This window comes from Chionomys nivalis, chromosome 9 (genome assembly GCF_950005125.1).
Source record: "Chionomys nivalis chromosome 9, mChiNiv1.1, whole genome shotgun sequence".
Lineage (NCBI taxonomy): Eukaryota > Metazoa > Chordata > Mammalia > Rodentia > Cricetidae > Chionomys > Chionomys nivalis.
Window position 1 is genome coordinate 21,274,892 of NC_080094.1, and position 15,670 is coordinate 21,290,561.

Sequence of the window (15,670 nt, forward strand, 5' to 3'; positions counted from 1 at the left end):
AGCCTCCGGGCACCTACTTCGTTGTTCTTAGAGTCCCCCTTAATCTCTTCTTCATTGTTCTTAGAGCCCCCTTAATCTCTTCTTCATTGTTCTTTTTTTAAAATTTATTTATTATGTATATAGTGTTCTGGGCACCAATTCTCATAATAGATGGGTGTGTGTCATCATGTGGTTGCTGGGAATTGAACTCAGGACCTCCGGAACTTCAGTCAGTTTTCTTAACCTCTGAGCCATCTTTCCAGCCCTTCTTTCTTGTTCTTAGAGCCCCCCCCCCCCCCCGCTTTAATTTCAAGCTTCTCTAGAATAGTAATGTAACCTGGAAATCAGGCCTTAGTCCTGAGGGCTGTGACCTTAACCTTTGACCCCCAATGGTCAAAACCCCTCTGTCTCCCTGGTGACTCCCTGGGTTTCACCACTCTGTTCGTTCTTCTCAGAGGCCTGCTTCTCTTCTACTGACTAATCTGCTTTCAGCTGAGCGTGGAGCCAGCCCCTGGACTGGGGACTTCTGAGGCTTCAGTATAATCTGCTTTCAGCTGAGCATGGAGCCAGCCCCTGGACTGGGGACTTCTGAGGCTTCAGTATAATCTGCTTTCAGCTGAGCATGGAGCCAGCCCCTGGACTGGGGACTTCTGAGGCTTCAGTACCGTACGTGGCAGACCCCTGAGCCCTCCCCTGGACAGAGTGGCATGGTGCATCAGGCCACCGCTGGGATGAGAGGGAAGGATGTGAATGGGACATGGTCCCCAGTTTTCCCAGTCACAGACACACACAGACGGAGGCAGTGCTCAGCCTTGTATTAGAGGCTGCTTCCCCCGGCAGTTTCCCTCTGTACATTCCTTTGTGCTCTGGAAACCGGACAGGCTTGCTGATTGTCTTCCTCCACAGGGACATGGGGAATGTGTGCGGGCCTTTGTGGGGATGCTGGGAATTAGTGTCCAATACCAGGACCGGGGTGCTTTCCTCCTCAGGGCAGCCCAGGAATATGAGGACACGCCTCAGGGTGGCCATCTTCAGCCGCCTCAGCCCCACCCTTGGCTGCCCTCCCCACTGCAGCTCTTCCTTAAAGAGATCCCTTCTAGGTGCCTAAGGTCATGGTGGACCCCCTGCCTCACCCTGTGGGTCTTCTGGTTCATTTCCTGCAGTGGGAGCCGGAACCCCAACTCCTCATGAAGGGTAGTGTGTGTGTGCTGGGGAAGTGACTAGGGTAGGGTCTGGGCTAAGCTAAGGATAGCCTAGTCGTCTTTGTCCTTGGCGCCGTGTTTGAGGATGCGGGTGAACTCCACGTAGTTGAAGTTGCCCTTCTTATCAATGGGTGCCTCGCGGTACATCTCATCCACCTCCTCGTCTGTGAATCGGTCGCCCATGGTGGTGAGCAGCTCCCGCAGGTGGTCCTCATGGATGAACCCTGGGGCACGGCACAACAAGGCCAATGAGAGCAGGCTCTGGCCACACCAACGCCTCCCAGCCCGGCCCTTGAGATGTCACAGGGAGAGGGGCTACAAGACCCTGTTCTGGTCTCCAGTCACTTCGAGGGAAGAGGACATGGATGAGAGAGATCCGGAGGGGCCCAGAGCGAAGAGCTCTACAGAGGGACTGTGGCTTCATGACAGGGAGAATTTGCTGACACAGAAGCTGGGGTCAAAAATGGCATGGTTTGTTTTCTGGAAGGTTTAAAACAGCATGTCATGGGCCAACAGGTGCAGCTGGGACGTGGGAAGCCTGGGTAAACGTGTCACTGGGACCTTGGAGACAACGGTGTCTGGCCTGGTCCCTTCCCCTGTAGGCACTGAGCACCCTTGTGGCCCCTCCCCAGCCCAGGTCTCCAGTGAGTACTGACCTGAGGCCTCCTCATCAAAGCAGGCAAAGGCGTTGCGGATCACATCCTCAGGGTCGGTGCCGTTCAGCTTCTCCCCAAACATGGTGAGGAACATGGTGAAGTTGATGGGTCCTGGCGCCTCGCTCATCATGCCCTCCAGGTACTCATCCGTGGGGTTCTTCCCTGTGGTGGGTGGGCATTGGGGCTGCTGTTCCTTGCTCTCTGTTCTCAGCATGGGTAACTCATTCCCAGTGACCTTCCTACAGTGAACTTTGTAGGCTGGGAAGCAGGTGCCAGGCGACCAATTTCCTGCCTTCTGGGCACCCAGTTCCTGTCCCTGCCTGCTGTTAAGGTATAAGGGAATAAGCCGGGCAGTGGTGGCTTATGTCTTTAATCCCAGCACTAAGGAGGCAGAAGCAAATGGAACTCTGTGAGTTCAAGGCCAGCCTGATCTACAAGAGCTAGTTCCAGCTAGTTCCAGGACAGGCTCCAAAAAAAAAAAAAAACAAAAAAAAAAAAAACTATAGAGAAATCCTGTCTCAAAAAGACAAAAACAAAAAAACAAACAAAACAACAACAATAACAACAAAACAACCAAAACAAAGGTATGAGGGAATGCCACAAGTCCCTGGCTCCTCCACCATTCCACTGTGAGACCAACCCCCACCCCTGTGCCACTGTGGTGCCTGGCACACAGCAACTAAACTCAGGCAGTCCCCGAATTCCAGAAATGATTCAGAAATGGTTAAATCGGGGAGCATTGGATTTACACTAGCTCTTTGCCTCTGCTTCCTGTGTCTTTTGTACTGTGAGCTAAGTCAGTGGTCCTAACGGTCTCATGGCAGTAGGCAGTCGTTGGCACAGCTCGGGACGCTGCAGTCTCTGCTGGGTTGAAATCCTAACTGAACACGGACTGCTGTGTGACCTTGGACAGATTGCAGGTTCTTTCTGAGTCTCTCGCTGCCGCCCCCAAGAGGTTGCAAGCCGAATTAGGATGATGACTGCAGAGCTTGCTATTGTCTTACTTGCTTCCCTTCTTTATTTTTTAATTTGAGGACAGTGTTTTGAGGTTTTTTATCCTTCTCTTTCTTTCTTTTTTTGGAGGGTAGCATTTTTTGTTTTTATTTATTCTTCTCTCATATACTACATACATCCCAACCACAGTTTCCCCTCCCTCCACTTTTCCCAGTCCCTCCTTCCCTCCACCCCACCTCCCCTCGCTTCTAGACCTTCTCCTCTTTCTCCATTCTCCTTCAGGAAAGGGCAGACCTCCCGGGGGCTATCAACAGAACACATGTGACAAGATACAATCAGACTAGGCACAAACCCTCAGATCAAGGTGGGACAAGGCCACCCAGTAGGAGGAAGAGGGTCCCAAGAGCAGGGGAAAGAGTCAGAGGCACCCCCATTTCCACTGTTATGAGTCCTATAAAAACACCAAGCTAACAACCATAACATATGTGCAGACTCTGTGATTGTTGCTTCAGCCTCTGTGAGCCTCTATGGGCCCTGCTTAGTTGATTCTGTGGACCGTGTTCTCCTGGGAGGACAGTGTTCTCTAACCAGAAGACCACATCTGATCCATGGACCCACCAGACACAGGCACGTGTTTTTCTGTGCCTATTGGCTATTTATACCCATTCAGTCTCAGGGATGTGAAACCCTAAACACAAGGTGCTGCCTGACCAGGAGGGGGCACCTTTATGGCCCTGTCCCTCTGAGCTTCATGCCCCTTACCTTGTTTTCATAGGATGCTTCAGGGAGCTCTTAACCCTTGGGGACCTGCCCCTCCTCCCACAACAGCCTTTTCCTTCTGAGATGTTGAGAAGATCTAGACTAGAGCACTGGGTTTTTTCTTCTTGGGAGAGGGAGGCCTCAAGTAGGCCAGGCCTATAGCTGGGAGGGCAGACACCTTCTTTCCTGTTCTGGGCTGCTGGTCTCCACCAGGTGTGTGCTGTGCACATGAGAACACAGTGAATTTTCCACAGACAAGCCAGCAGGCGTGGACGGAGCAGTGCCAGGGATTATCAAGCCCAGTGGCACGGCTTGACTCCTTGTCCGTCACCTAGTCCAGCTTCTCTTGCCCCATTGTAGACTGTACCAGGACTTGGAGCTAAAGGTGGCTGGCTGTGGCTATCACATGGGGAGAGATACACCCTGCAGGCCTTCCCTCCAGGCCTCAGGGTACCCACCTAAACACTGGCAACTTGGACTTGATCCCTGAGCCCTTTTGGCCCTAAGACCCTGGTCACTGGGGATATAGAGGAGTGCTCTGGCCTCCCTTCTAAGCCTCAGTTTCCCCATCAGCATAAACTTTTCTGTAGTTGCTGGTGCAGTTTTCCCTTAAGGAGATTTAACACACAGACCAGTGCCCAGATCTGACTTTCCCCAGGGAGTTAGCCTGTCCGGGCTCAGATCCCTGGGATGACCTGCTCCGTGCCTCAGTCTTTCTCTCTGCTAAGTGGGCAGTCAGAGCAATACTGTAGGGTAACGCTGCAGGTCTCATTTTACAGGAAGCACCCTGCAAGTGCCACGCAGCCCTTCTTTTTGCCCCACATAGGTCCCCACCCACCTGGCCTACTCACCCAGAGAGGCCAGCATGTCGTGCAGGTCCTCCTTGTCGATGAAGCCATCCCGGTTCTGGTCGATCATGTTGAAGGCCTCCTTAAACTCCTGGATCTGGGACTGGTCAAACATGGCGAAGACATTCGATGTAGCCCTCTGGGGCCGCTTCTTGGTGGTCTTGGCCTTGGCCCTCTTGCTGGACATCTTGGATTCAGGTGTTGGGGCCTCCCTGCAGGAAGAGGTGTGGGATGATGATGGGAATTTAGTGTCTAGAGAGTCCCTGGAGTGGTGCTAGGAATAAAAAGAACTGATTTTGCTAGGACTGGGTGAAACATTGGGTTTGGCTTGGTGCCAACCATGAAGGTGCACTGTCTACTACAATATTCCTTGATAGCCTGTGACCATCCACCTCACAGTGACAGGGAGGTAGGGCCCTACTAGGAGGGGGCTGACCAGCAGCACAGTATTCTTGATATTACCCTCCCCCATCGCTCTCCATCCCTCTGCATTCCCCATCCCTCTGCCCTCCCCATCCCTCTCTGCCCTCCCCATCCCTCTGCCCTCCCTATCCCTCTCCATCCCTCTGCTCTCCCCATCCCTCTGCTCTCCCCATCCCTCTGCCCTCCCCATCCCTCTGCCCTCTCCATCCCTCTGCCCTCCCCATCCCTCTCCATCCCTCTGCTCTCCCCATCCCTCTCCATCCCTCTGCCCTCCCCATCCCTCTCCATCCCTCTGCTCTCCCCATCCCTCTCCATCCCTCTGCCCTCCCCATCCCTCTCCATCCCTCTGCTCTCCCCCAGCCTCTCCATCTTCTGCACTGTCACCCCCTCCCCATTTCCTCTGGTCTGTGGAACCCAGCTGCTTTCCTCAGGGAGCCTGACTCGTCCCAGGTGGTAAGAGTTTCATCCTGGGCCTCCCATCGCTCAAGTTGAAACTAGATCCATTTAGACTGAAACTAGATTCATTTAGAAGTAACCTTTTGGCCTTGGACCAGTCCTTCCCATCCCTTTCAAATTCAGACCTTCACTTGTCTCCTTAAAACCTTCAGAGGTCTGTGTGTTCACACACACACACACACACACACACACACACACACACACACACACACAGCAAACCTGGGTCTCCCAGCCTGGCATTAAAGGCCCCAGTGTGTTCTCCCAGTTTCTAGCTGCTCCTAGCCCATCACACTGTGTCCCCTTGATGACAGGCCATCCTGGTGACCGCTCGCATTCTACAGCCATTCCCAGGCCTTCCTCCCAGAACCTCCTATAGCTGCCTTCCACCAGCTGAGCTCTGAAGTCCCCAGGGTGCTGGTCTTCACCCTTATCTTGACAATGTTTGCAAACTCCCTCATTCCTTACCGCTAGTGTGGTCTACAGCACCAGGCTCACTGATGACTCTTTAGTGAGAGGTTCTGTGACCACTGCTGTACAGATGGGGAAACTGAGGCCAGGGAAAGCACTCAGCCTGAATCCGCCATAGCTTGTGCCGAGAATACCTCTCAAGACTTAGTGTCTGCCTCCCGTCAACTAGCCAAGGCCCCAGAATGTCTGCCCTCTGTCCTGTGCTCTGTATCCCTAGGCCTGGGGCCTATGCATTACTTCCTCCACCCCTGCCTGTAGTACAACCCCCCCCCCCCAGCCCCAGCTGGGATCATGGTCAGCTCCAGCAGGTCTTCAGGCTGCACCTGCCTGTAGTCTTGAGATTCTGGCTTTGTAAGGCCCAGTGGGCCCCCATCACACAGCAGGCCATCAAACACCAGGCTTTGGTGTATCTTGGTGCGGTGCTGAATGGGAGCCCCTCCTGTCTGCTAGACTTCTCTATTGCTGCCACACCCACCTGTATCCCTGCCCTCTTCATCCTTGCACTCATGAGAGGCAGCCCTCCCCCCAATATACACACAAAGGGAAGTGCATGCCCATGAGAGGGTTGGATGCCAGGACACCACGTTAGGCTTGGGGCAGTGGGTGGCAAAGGCTGTGGCCAGGCAGTTTCTAGATTTGGTTGAGTGACCAAGGTTAGGGCTAAGCTGGGGCCTTAACCCTGAAGCCATATTTTCCCCTTTCTTGGGTCCTAGACACCAAGGATCAGACAGCTGGGACTTGGCATGGCCATGACTAGACCACTTCTTCCTACAGGTGACACCCAGGCAGAAGCCAGCCCAGGCCCCTTACTTATTACTATCCCCATAGCTGGGCAATGCCAGATGCCCCACTCCGCTCTTTTTTTTTTTTTTTTTTTTTTTTTAAATATTTATTTATTTATTATGTATACAATATTCTGTCTGTGTATGTCTGCAGGCCAGAAGAGGGCGCCAGACATCATTACAGATGGTTGTGAGCCACCATGTGGTTGCTGGGAATTGAACTCAGGACCTTTGGAAGAGCAGGCAATGCTCTTAACCACTGAGCCATCTCTCCAGCCCCCCCCACTCCGCTCTTGAACCGGCTTATCGGAGACCGAGTACTCCACATCCCTGGAAGAACGAGGGCAGCTGCAGGGCTGAGAAGGAGCAGGGATCCAGACCTCCTGTTCTGTCTGGTGCACACAGCACTGGGGTATAGGCAGCGGGAGGTGTAAGGGTCATCCCTGTCTCCTGCCCCGGGGTTTGCAAAGTGGGGAAAAGGAAACCTGTGCTCTGGAGGTGAATGGAGCCCTGCAGGGCTCAGTTTCCTCTGATACGGTTTCTTGGGTCAGGTCGCCCCATCCCACCCCCTCACCGGCATCTCTATGGGCAGTTAGCCCGCAGCTCTGGGCTTGGTGTGTGAGGCTCCTTAGCAAAAGGAAACTCTGTATACTTTTCCTTGCCCAAAGACCACTTTTCCGGGGCATAGAACCTTCAATTGCTCAGTCCCAAGCCAGGGTCCTGATAGGACCCGAGCAAGGTAGCAACCCCAGCCCACACCACTCTGCACATCACGTCACAGCCCTCTGAGGGCTAGGTGAGGTTCGGCCTGACCACCTACTGTAGCTGCCCAGAAGCTGCGCCATCTCCCACCTGCTGCAGAGAAGAAAAGTCCTGGCCGGTGCTGCGGTGCGGCGGGAGCTGGCTGGCTGACGCTGGGGCCACTGCTCTGAGCTCTGGGGGCGGAGACCCGGATGGCGGGGCCGCTGGTGGCCAGGCCTTACAAGGCAGAAGAATGCGCGGGGGGCGGAGAGGGGGGCAGGGCCCGCGGCTGCCTGCCCGACCTTATTAGGTCTCTGCTTGCAGGCTGGGAGACTGGGGTGCTCCTGGAATAGCCCCCCTTATCGCTGCCTATGGCGGGGTCGGCCCAGGCTGGGGCATGGAAGCAGTGTGAGGTGTCCAGACTGGCAAGAAGGGTGGAGCCTAGAGGGTTTCCCAGCTCTCCGACCCCTCCCCAGCGTGTCCCAGAGGCTCCCTGAAGGGAGGTCTGGCTTTCACTAGGCCAAGTATGGTCTTTTTTCAGTGGGAACCGAGGACAGTCCTTACAGCAGCAGCCATCACACGTTCCCTAGGGAACTTTCCAGCATCCAGTTACTTTGTAAATAGCCGCCTGACCCTGCGAGGGGGCGACTGATGCATCTGCCCAAGGAGCCCTGGGAGGGAGGGAGGTGCGCAACTTCCAAGACGTGGGAGGGTTCTGAGCAGAAGGGTTCAGTGACCTGGGTTAAAATGAAATAAGGGTGACACTGGGGACCAGTGAGGAGTATTGAGAGGAGATGGTGTTCTACGCCAGTTATCGCTCTGCATTTGAGAAGCTGAGGCAGCAGGGTTGCCACGAGTTCAAGGCCAGTATGGGGTCAGTCTGAGTGAGCTACCTAAATAAACAGAAGCTCACAGCTTTATCTGTTGTGGGCAACATTAGGTAACAGCAGGTGAAACGCTTCGGGAACTAGAACTTGGCGAGTTTAGCGCAAACGCTAAAAGTCACAAAGGGTGATGGATTTCAGTGCAGGGGACAGACAGCATAAGGCACACTTGAGGACAGGAGAGGGACAGGAAGTGGAGGAGGTGATGGTTGAGGCTCAAGGGGCAGCAGGAAATTGGGCGAGAGGGGAGGGGCCCTGGAAACATCTCAGTGCTTCAGTCAATAGGACTTGGAAATGGATCCGACTGGAATGAGAGGGGAGAAAGTTGGCTTCAAGAATTTAAAAAAATATATATTTATTTGTGAAGGAGTTAGTGTGGAAGTCAGCAGACAACTTGCAGGGTCAGTTTTCTCCTTCCGTATGTAGTCCGGGGAGCCAACTCCTATGGTCAGACTTGACAGCAAATGCCTTCACCACTGAGCCTCCTCTCAGGTCCCAGGATTTTGGGGAGAGCAGCTGGAGAGAGCTTAGATGGGCAGAGTGAGTGGGGTGGAGAAGATTTGGGAGAGATCCATTTCATCTCAGATGTATTAATTTTTCCATTACTTCCAAGCATACAGTAAGGTTACAAGAACTGTACAGAAAACTGGCTTCATTGAGATTCTCCAGCTGACATTTGGCCCTTCCCGAGTACATATGCATTCCCCAGCATTCGACAGTGAACTGTACAAAGCACGCCTTTCACCACTTTGTACATATAATATTTAGTGTATCCTAAAAGGAAGGGTCTCTTACATATTGATAGTGTAATTATCAGAATCGTAAGATTTAACATCAATTTAGGTATCTAATTTACGACCCATATTCCAATTGTGCCGTGTATTCCAGTAATATCTTGCATGGAAATGAAAATTTGTTCTGGTCCAGGGCTTGTTGTCATGGTTTTTAATCTGTGTGTGTGGGGGTGGGGAGGCACATACATAAAATACATATGATACTTGTCATTTTAACAATTTTTAAAAGTTTTTTGTTTGTTTTTGTTGTTTGTTTCTTTGTTTTTTGAGGCTGAGTCTCTTTACATAGCCCTGGCTATCCTGGAATTCATTATGTAGACCAGGCTGGCCTCAAATTTGTAGAGATTCATCTGCCTCTGCCTCCTGAGTTCTGGAAACCAAATTTGGGTCCTCTAAAAGAGCCATGCTTGTAATCACTGAGCCATCTCAGCCCCTTTTACCATTGTTTAGTTGTGTGTGTGATGGGGTGAGGTGCAGGTGCCAAGGGCATCTTCTGGAGGTTGGAGGCTGACTTTACAGGGTTGGTCCTCTCCATCCATCTTTACATAGGTTCTTCTAGTAGAACTCACGTCACCAGCCTTTGCCACAAACTCCGCCACCTGCTGACTCATCTCTCCAGATGTACAACTTTCTAAGTTCTATGTTGTAGTTTTAGTTACTATTCTGTGCCTGTGTAAGTATGGGGTGATACATATTATAAACATATAACGTGTACACACACACACACATATTGAGATGGTCTCGTAGCACATGCTGGTCTCAAACGCCATGCCCCTGAGGACACTTTGAATTCCTTCTCCACTTCCACTCTACTTCCCAAGTGCTAAGAGTACAGGTAGTGTTGGGGACTCAAACCCATGGCCTCCTGCATGCTAGGCAAGCAATCTTACCAAGTGAGCGACATTTTTAACTTTTACACACGCACATGCACACACATGCACACACAGACATTGAGATAAGCGTGGTTGCATACGCTTTGTGATCCCAGCACTCAGGGGCAAAGACCAGCGTGGTCTATGGACAACAGCCTGCCTTGACAAAAAAAAAAAAGAGCCTCTTAACAGGGTGGGGGCGTGAGAATTTAGAATATTAGTAAAGATTATGAAGGTGTGTGCGAAAATAACAGGGCAGAAACCGGAGAAAATACTGGGAGGGCGCCCCGTGAATACTGAAAATTCCCCTTTCATTTCCACACACTTTTATTTCCCAATACAAAAGGGGAAGAAGGCAACGAAAGATGACTTTAACATGATACAAAAGATAACTGAACAGTTAATTGATTCAACACTTCGAGCCATCAAGTCATTAGCGTTCTGCTGTTTAGGCAATGAAGCCACGCTAAACCAAGTATCCTGAAGGCAGCCACACCCCAGGTAACCCCTGTCAGGATGGAATGGATCTACTTGTATGAGCTCTCTTAATATCAAAACGTACAGCTATGCTTGTCAGCCATTTTGAGCAACCTCCCAACTCTCTGACTGTCAGACAAGGTGGCAGTAGGCTCACATTTTTGGGCCTCCACAGTCTACATAGTGAGTTCTGGGATAGCCAGAGCTACAGAATAAGATCCTATCTGACAAAAAACAGGGGCTGTACCACAGAGCTACATGTCCAGTCCCCATTTCCTTACCTTTCAAAGCTGAATACTGCTCCAGTCTGAGTGTGCCATCCTGTGCTCACCCACCTTTGGACGAATATTTAGATTGTCTTCCTGTTTGATTATGGGGATACTGCTCCAGTTAGGGGCAGAGCTCAACCTAAAGAACCTGCTTAGCCTGCACGAGGACTCAAACCCATGGCCTCCTAGCAATGCAAAAGAAGAAAGGAAATGAATGAAAAATGCTGTCTTTAATTTTATTTGAATTTATTTTATGTGTGTGAGTGTTTCACACGTAAGTCTGTATATCACTGGAGTGCCTTTTGCCATGGAGGCCAGAAGAGACTATTGATTCCCCCAGGACTAGAATTACAGATGGTTGTGAGCCACGATGTGGGTGCTGGGAATTGAACCAGGGTCCTCTAAAAGAATAGCAAGTGTTATTAACCACAGAGCCAAGACCCCAGTGTTACTCCTCTCCCCAACTTTTTTGAAACAAGGTCTCGTGCAGCTAAAGCTGGACTTGAATTTGCTAGGTAGCTGAGGATAATCTTTAATTTCTAAGCATCCTGCCTCTACACTTAAATGCCAGGATGACAGGTGCATGCCACCACTCCTGGCTTTATGGTGTCCTTGGGATTGAACCCAGAACCTCATGCACGCTAGGCATGACCCTAATGCTGCTTTTTGTTATTTATTTTTTATTTTTGAGTCAGGGTTTCGGCATGTAGTTCATGGCTAGTCAGGAACTCATTGTGTAGAGCAGGCTGGCCTCAAGTTTATAGAGATTTACCAGTCTCTCCCTCTCAGGTGCTGGTTAAAGATGTGCTTTACCACAACTGGCTAGTTGCTTTGTTTCTGAGACAGGGTCTTACTTGATAGATGGGGCTGGCTTTAAACTTCCCAGCCCTCTGAGTACTGGGATTACAGGCATGCACCACTGTGCCTGGCAATAATGCTATCTTAAACATAGCTATACGAATAATCTCAATTCCTGCTTTCGGTTATTTTGAGTGCATGCCCAGAAATGGAATTCCTGGATCATACTGTAATTTTAAAATTAAGTATTTTTCCTTTTATTGAAAACAATTTTTTTTCTCATATATCCTGAGTATGGTTTCTCCTCCCTCTACTCTTCCCAGTTGCTCCTCCTCTTCCTTCCCCTCTACTCCCCTCCCATCTGGATCTACTCCCTTTCTGCCTCTCATTAGAAAACAAATAGGCTTCTAAGGGATAATAATAAAATATAACAAAAGTAAATATAGTAAGCTAAAACAAAACTATCACATCAGAATTAGACAAGACAAACAGAAGGAATGAGTCCAGAAGAAGCCCAGGACTCAGACACTTGTTCATGCACACACTCAGGAATCCCATGAAAACTAAACAACAGACCTGCAGAGGACCTGGCGCTGCCCTGTGCCTGCTGCCTCAGTCTCTGTGAGTTCATATGAGCTGTGGCCATATTGATTTAGAGGGCCTTGAGTCCCTAGTGTCCTCCATCCCTCTGGCCTTTGCCCTCTTTCTGTCTCTTCCCTGGGGTTCCCTGAACCCTGAGGGGAGGGACTTGAGGGAGACATCCTGTAAGGGCTGAGTGTTCCAAGGTGTCTCACTCTCTGCGGAATGCCTGCCTGTGGGTCTCTGGATTTGTTCCCACGTGCTGTGGGAGGAAGCATCTCTGATGGTGGCTGAGCAAGGCACTGATCTGTGAGCAGAGCAGAATGTCCTTAGGAGTCATTTTGTTGCTACATGATTTTTGCTTTTGTTTTTATTTATTTATTTTGTTTCTAGAACCGTAGTATTTGGTTTTACCATAGGTCCCTGGCCTATCTAGTGTCTGGTTCTTGGTCACTCAAGCAGTGTTGGGTATAGATAGGTTCCATCTTATGGAGTAGACCTTAAGTCAAATCAGAAATTGGTTGGTCATTCCCATAAACATTGCCCTAGAAGATCTTGCAGGCAGAATACCACAGGATTTGGGGCTGGCTTGGTGTTCACATTTCTCTTTTGGTAGCATGCCGAAGATGCTAGAACAAAGGGGTGTAAGGCTTTATGTAGCCACCATCTTGACTTCTCGTGTTCAGTGAGTTGTGCGGGTGTTGTCTTCAGCAATGGGGCCTTGCTGTCAGTTTGTGGAGAACAACCTAGAATCTTGGCAACAGCCTGGGTGGTTTGAGGACTCCCATGGGACCCCTTTGGCCAACAACTCAATTAGATGTGCCCAATCCTAAAACTGGAAGCTTTGTTTGGTAACAACAAGTGGCCAGTTGGGGCTCTGTCTCCTCCATTATTTGATGATTTTATTTAGATTGCCCTTATATATGTACATATTTTATGAGGCGTCTATCATTTCCATACTACCTCTCAAATGACCCCCAATTTTAGCTGCCTCTCCCTGTATTCCCTCCTCATCCCCTCTCCCCTCCTCACTCAATCTTCCCATTCTAGCCCCCCAATCCATCCACATCTGTTCTGTTTTCCTTTCAAATGAGATCAGTCTGCCCTGCACCCCAGTCCCTTGCTCTATTCCTAATCTCTGTGGTTCTGTGGATTGTAGTTTGGTTATCATTGACTTCATGACTAGTATCCACATGTAAGTGAATACAAACCATACTTGACTGTCTGGGTCTGGGACAACTCACTCAGAATGATTTTATGTTAGTTCCATCTATTCACCTGTGAATTTCATGCCATACTTCCTGATGGCTGAATAGTACTCTCCTGTGTCAATGTACCATGTTTTCTTTATCCACTCTTCCATTGAGGGACATCTAGGTTGTTTCCAGTTTCTGGCTACTATGAAAAGAGCAGCAATGAACATGGTTGAGTAAGGTCTCCGTGGTAACACGGAGCATCCTTTGGGATATGCCCAAGGGTGGTATAGCTGGATCTTGAGGTAGATTGGTTCCCATCTTCCTGAGGAACCAGCACACTAATTTCCACAGTGATTGTACAAGTTTGCATTCCCACCAGCAATGAAGGAGTGTTCCCCTTACTCCACATCCTTTTCAACATGAGATGACATTTATTTTATTGATCTTAGCTATCCTGACAGGTGGAAGATGAAATCCTAAAGTAAATTTGGTTTGCATTTCTCTGATGGCTAAGATGTTGGCCATTTCTCCAAGTGTTTCTCAGCCATTTAAGTTTCCTCTTTTGAGAATTCTCTGTTTAGAGCTGTACCCCATTTTTTTAAGTTGGGTTATTTGTTTTCTTGATTACTTGTTTTTGAGTTTTTTGAGTTATGTATTTTGGATATTAGCTATCAGATATGTGGTTGGTAAAAATGTTTTCCCATTCTGTAGGCTGCTACACATCAGAATGGCAGTGTCCTTCTGTCCAACAGAGCTTCTCAATTCATGAGGTCCACTTATTGTTGATCTTAGTGCCTGTGCTAAGCATATACTGTTCAGAAAGTCTTTTCTGTGCCAACCACTTATCTGAACTTGATTTAACTTTGGTAAGTGATATGTATCAATTTTCCAGTTTGGTGGAGTACAGGTTTTTAAAGTGTCCTTATGATTCTGTGGATTTCCTCAGTGCCTGTTATTATGTCCCCCTTTCCATTTCTGATTTTGTTAATTTGGATATTCTTGCTCCACCTTTTAGTTAATTTGGATAAAAGTTTGTCAGTCTTACTGATTTTTCTCAAAGAACCAAATTTTTGTTTCATTGATTCTTTGTATTGTTTTGTTTCTATTTTATTGATTTTAGTCCTGAGTTTGATTATTTCTTGCTGTCCATTCCTTTTGGGTATGATTATTATTTCTTCTTCTCCTCCTCTTCTTCCTCCTTCCCCTTCAGACAGGATTTCACTGTGTAGCTCTGGCTGTCCTGGAACTCACTCCATAGACCAGACTGGCTTTTAACTCAAGAAATCCACCTGCCTCTCCCTCCAGAGTCCTGGGATCAAAGGCGTGCACCACCGCCCTGCATGATTTCTTCTTTTTGTTCTAGAGCTTTCAGGTGTGTTAATTACTAGTATGAGATCTCTCCTTTTTTCTGTCTTCTTTGGGGTGGGGGTGTTTCAAGACAGGATTTCTCTGTAGCTTTGGAGCCTGTCCTGGCACTCGCTCTGTAGACCAGGCTGGCCTCGAACTTACTGAGATTTTCCTCCCAAGTGCTGGGATTAAAGGAGTGCACCACCACTACCTTTCTTCAATTTTTTATGCAGGCAACTTAGTGCCATGAACTTAGAACCACCTTCATTGCATCTCACAACCTTGTGTATGTTCTGTATTTGTTTCCATTCAATTCTAGAAAGTCATTGCTTTCTTTATTTCTGTCTTGACCATTTTTCGTTCAGTGGTGATTAGTGCAGTTGTCATGATTTCGTTAATTTTCTGTTTCTGTCATTGTTGGTTTCCAGTGATAATCCATGGTGGTCAGAGAGGATGCAGGATGCTATTTCAGTTTTCTTCTATCTATTGAGACTTGCTTTGTGTCCAAGTATGTGGTCAGTTTTGGAGAAAGTTCCATGAGATGCTAAGAAGAAGGTATAAGAAAGTAAATTTTTCTGTGTTTGAGTGAAATATTTTATTTATTTATACAGTATCCTGCCTGTAGGCCAGAAGAGGGCACCAGATCTCATTACAGGTGCTTGTGGGCCACCACCTGGTTGCTGGGAATTGAACTCAGGACCTCTGGAAGAGTAGTCAGTGCTCTCAACCGCTGAGCCATCTCTCCAGCCCGAGTGAAATATTTTTATAAATGTGCATTAGGTCCGTTTGTTTTATAATATCAGTTAGTCCATCATGTTTTCATTTTTGTTTTGTCTGGATGATCTGTCTGTTGGTGACAGTGAAGTATCGAAGTCTCCTCTCAATGTATGAGGATCAAGATGTGATTTAAGCTATAGACTGTCTCTTTTATGAACTTGGGTATCTTTGTGTTTATGTTAAGATGTAAGAATTGCAATATTCTCTTGATGAATTTTTCCTTTGAGTATATAATGTCTTTCCCTATCTCTTCTGATTAGTTTTGGTTTGAAGTCGATTTTGCTTCTTAGGTCCATTTGCTTGGAATCTCTTTACCCATTCCTTTATTCTGAGGTGTGAAGTCTGTTGATGTTAAGGTGTGTTTCTTGGATGCAGCAAAAGATTGGATCCTGTTTTCACATCCATTTTG

The 15,670-nt window shown here is 48.7% G+C and overlaps 1 protein-coding gene across 1 annotated transcript; it reads right to left on the reverse strand.

Moving 5' to 3' along the window:
• Positions 1–597: 597 nt before the first annotated feature.
• Positions 598–7,465, reverse strand: Myl9 (myosin light chain 9). The gene is made up of 4 exons (XM_057780843.1): positions 7,380–7,465; positions 4,402–4,610; positions 1,838–1,999; positions 598–1,405 (listed from the first exon to the last, which is right to left on the reverse strand). Exons 2-4 carry the CDS (start codon positions 4,583–4,585, stop codon positions 1,233–1,235), a joined length of 519 nt encoding a protein of 172 aa, XP_057636826.1. The 5' UTR covers positions 4,586–4,610; positions 7,380–7,465; the 3' UTR covers positions 598–1,232.
• Between the last annotated feature and the right edge of the window lie 8,205 nt (positions 7,466–15,670).

Coding starts and splice junctions, on each gene's coding strand:
- Myl9 (XM_057780843.1), bottom strand. CDS start 4,585: ATGTCCAGCAAGAGGGCCAAGGCCAAGACCACCAAGAAGCGGCCCCAG. Junction 2,000..4,401: donor CGACATGCTGGCCTCTCTGG/GTGAGTAGGCCA, acceptor CACCCACCACAG/GGAAGAACCCCACGGATGAG. Junction 1,406..1,837: donor CTTTGATGAGGAGGCCTCAG/GTCAGTACTCAC, acceptor GCCGTGCCCCAG/GGTTCATCCATGAGGACCAC.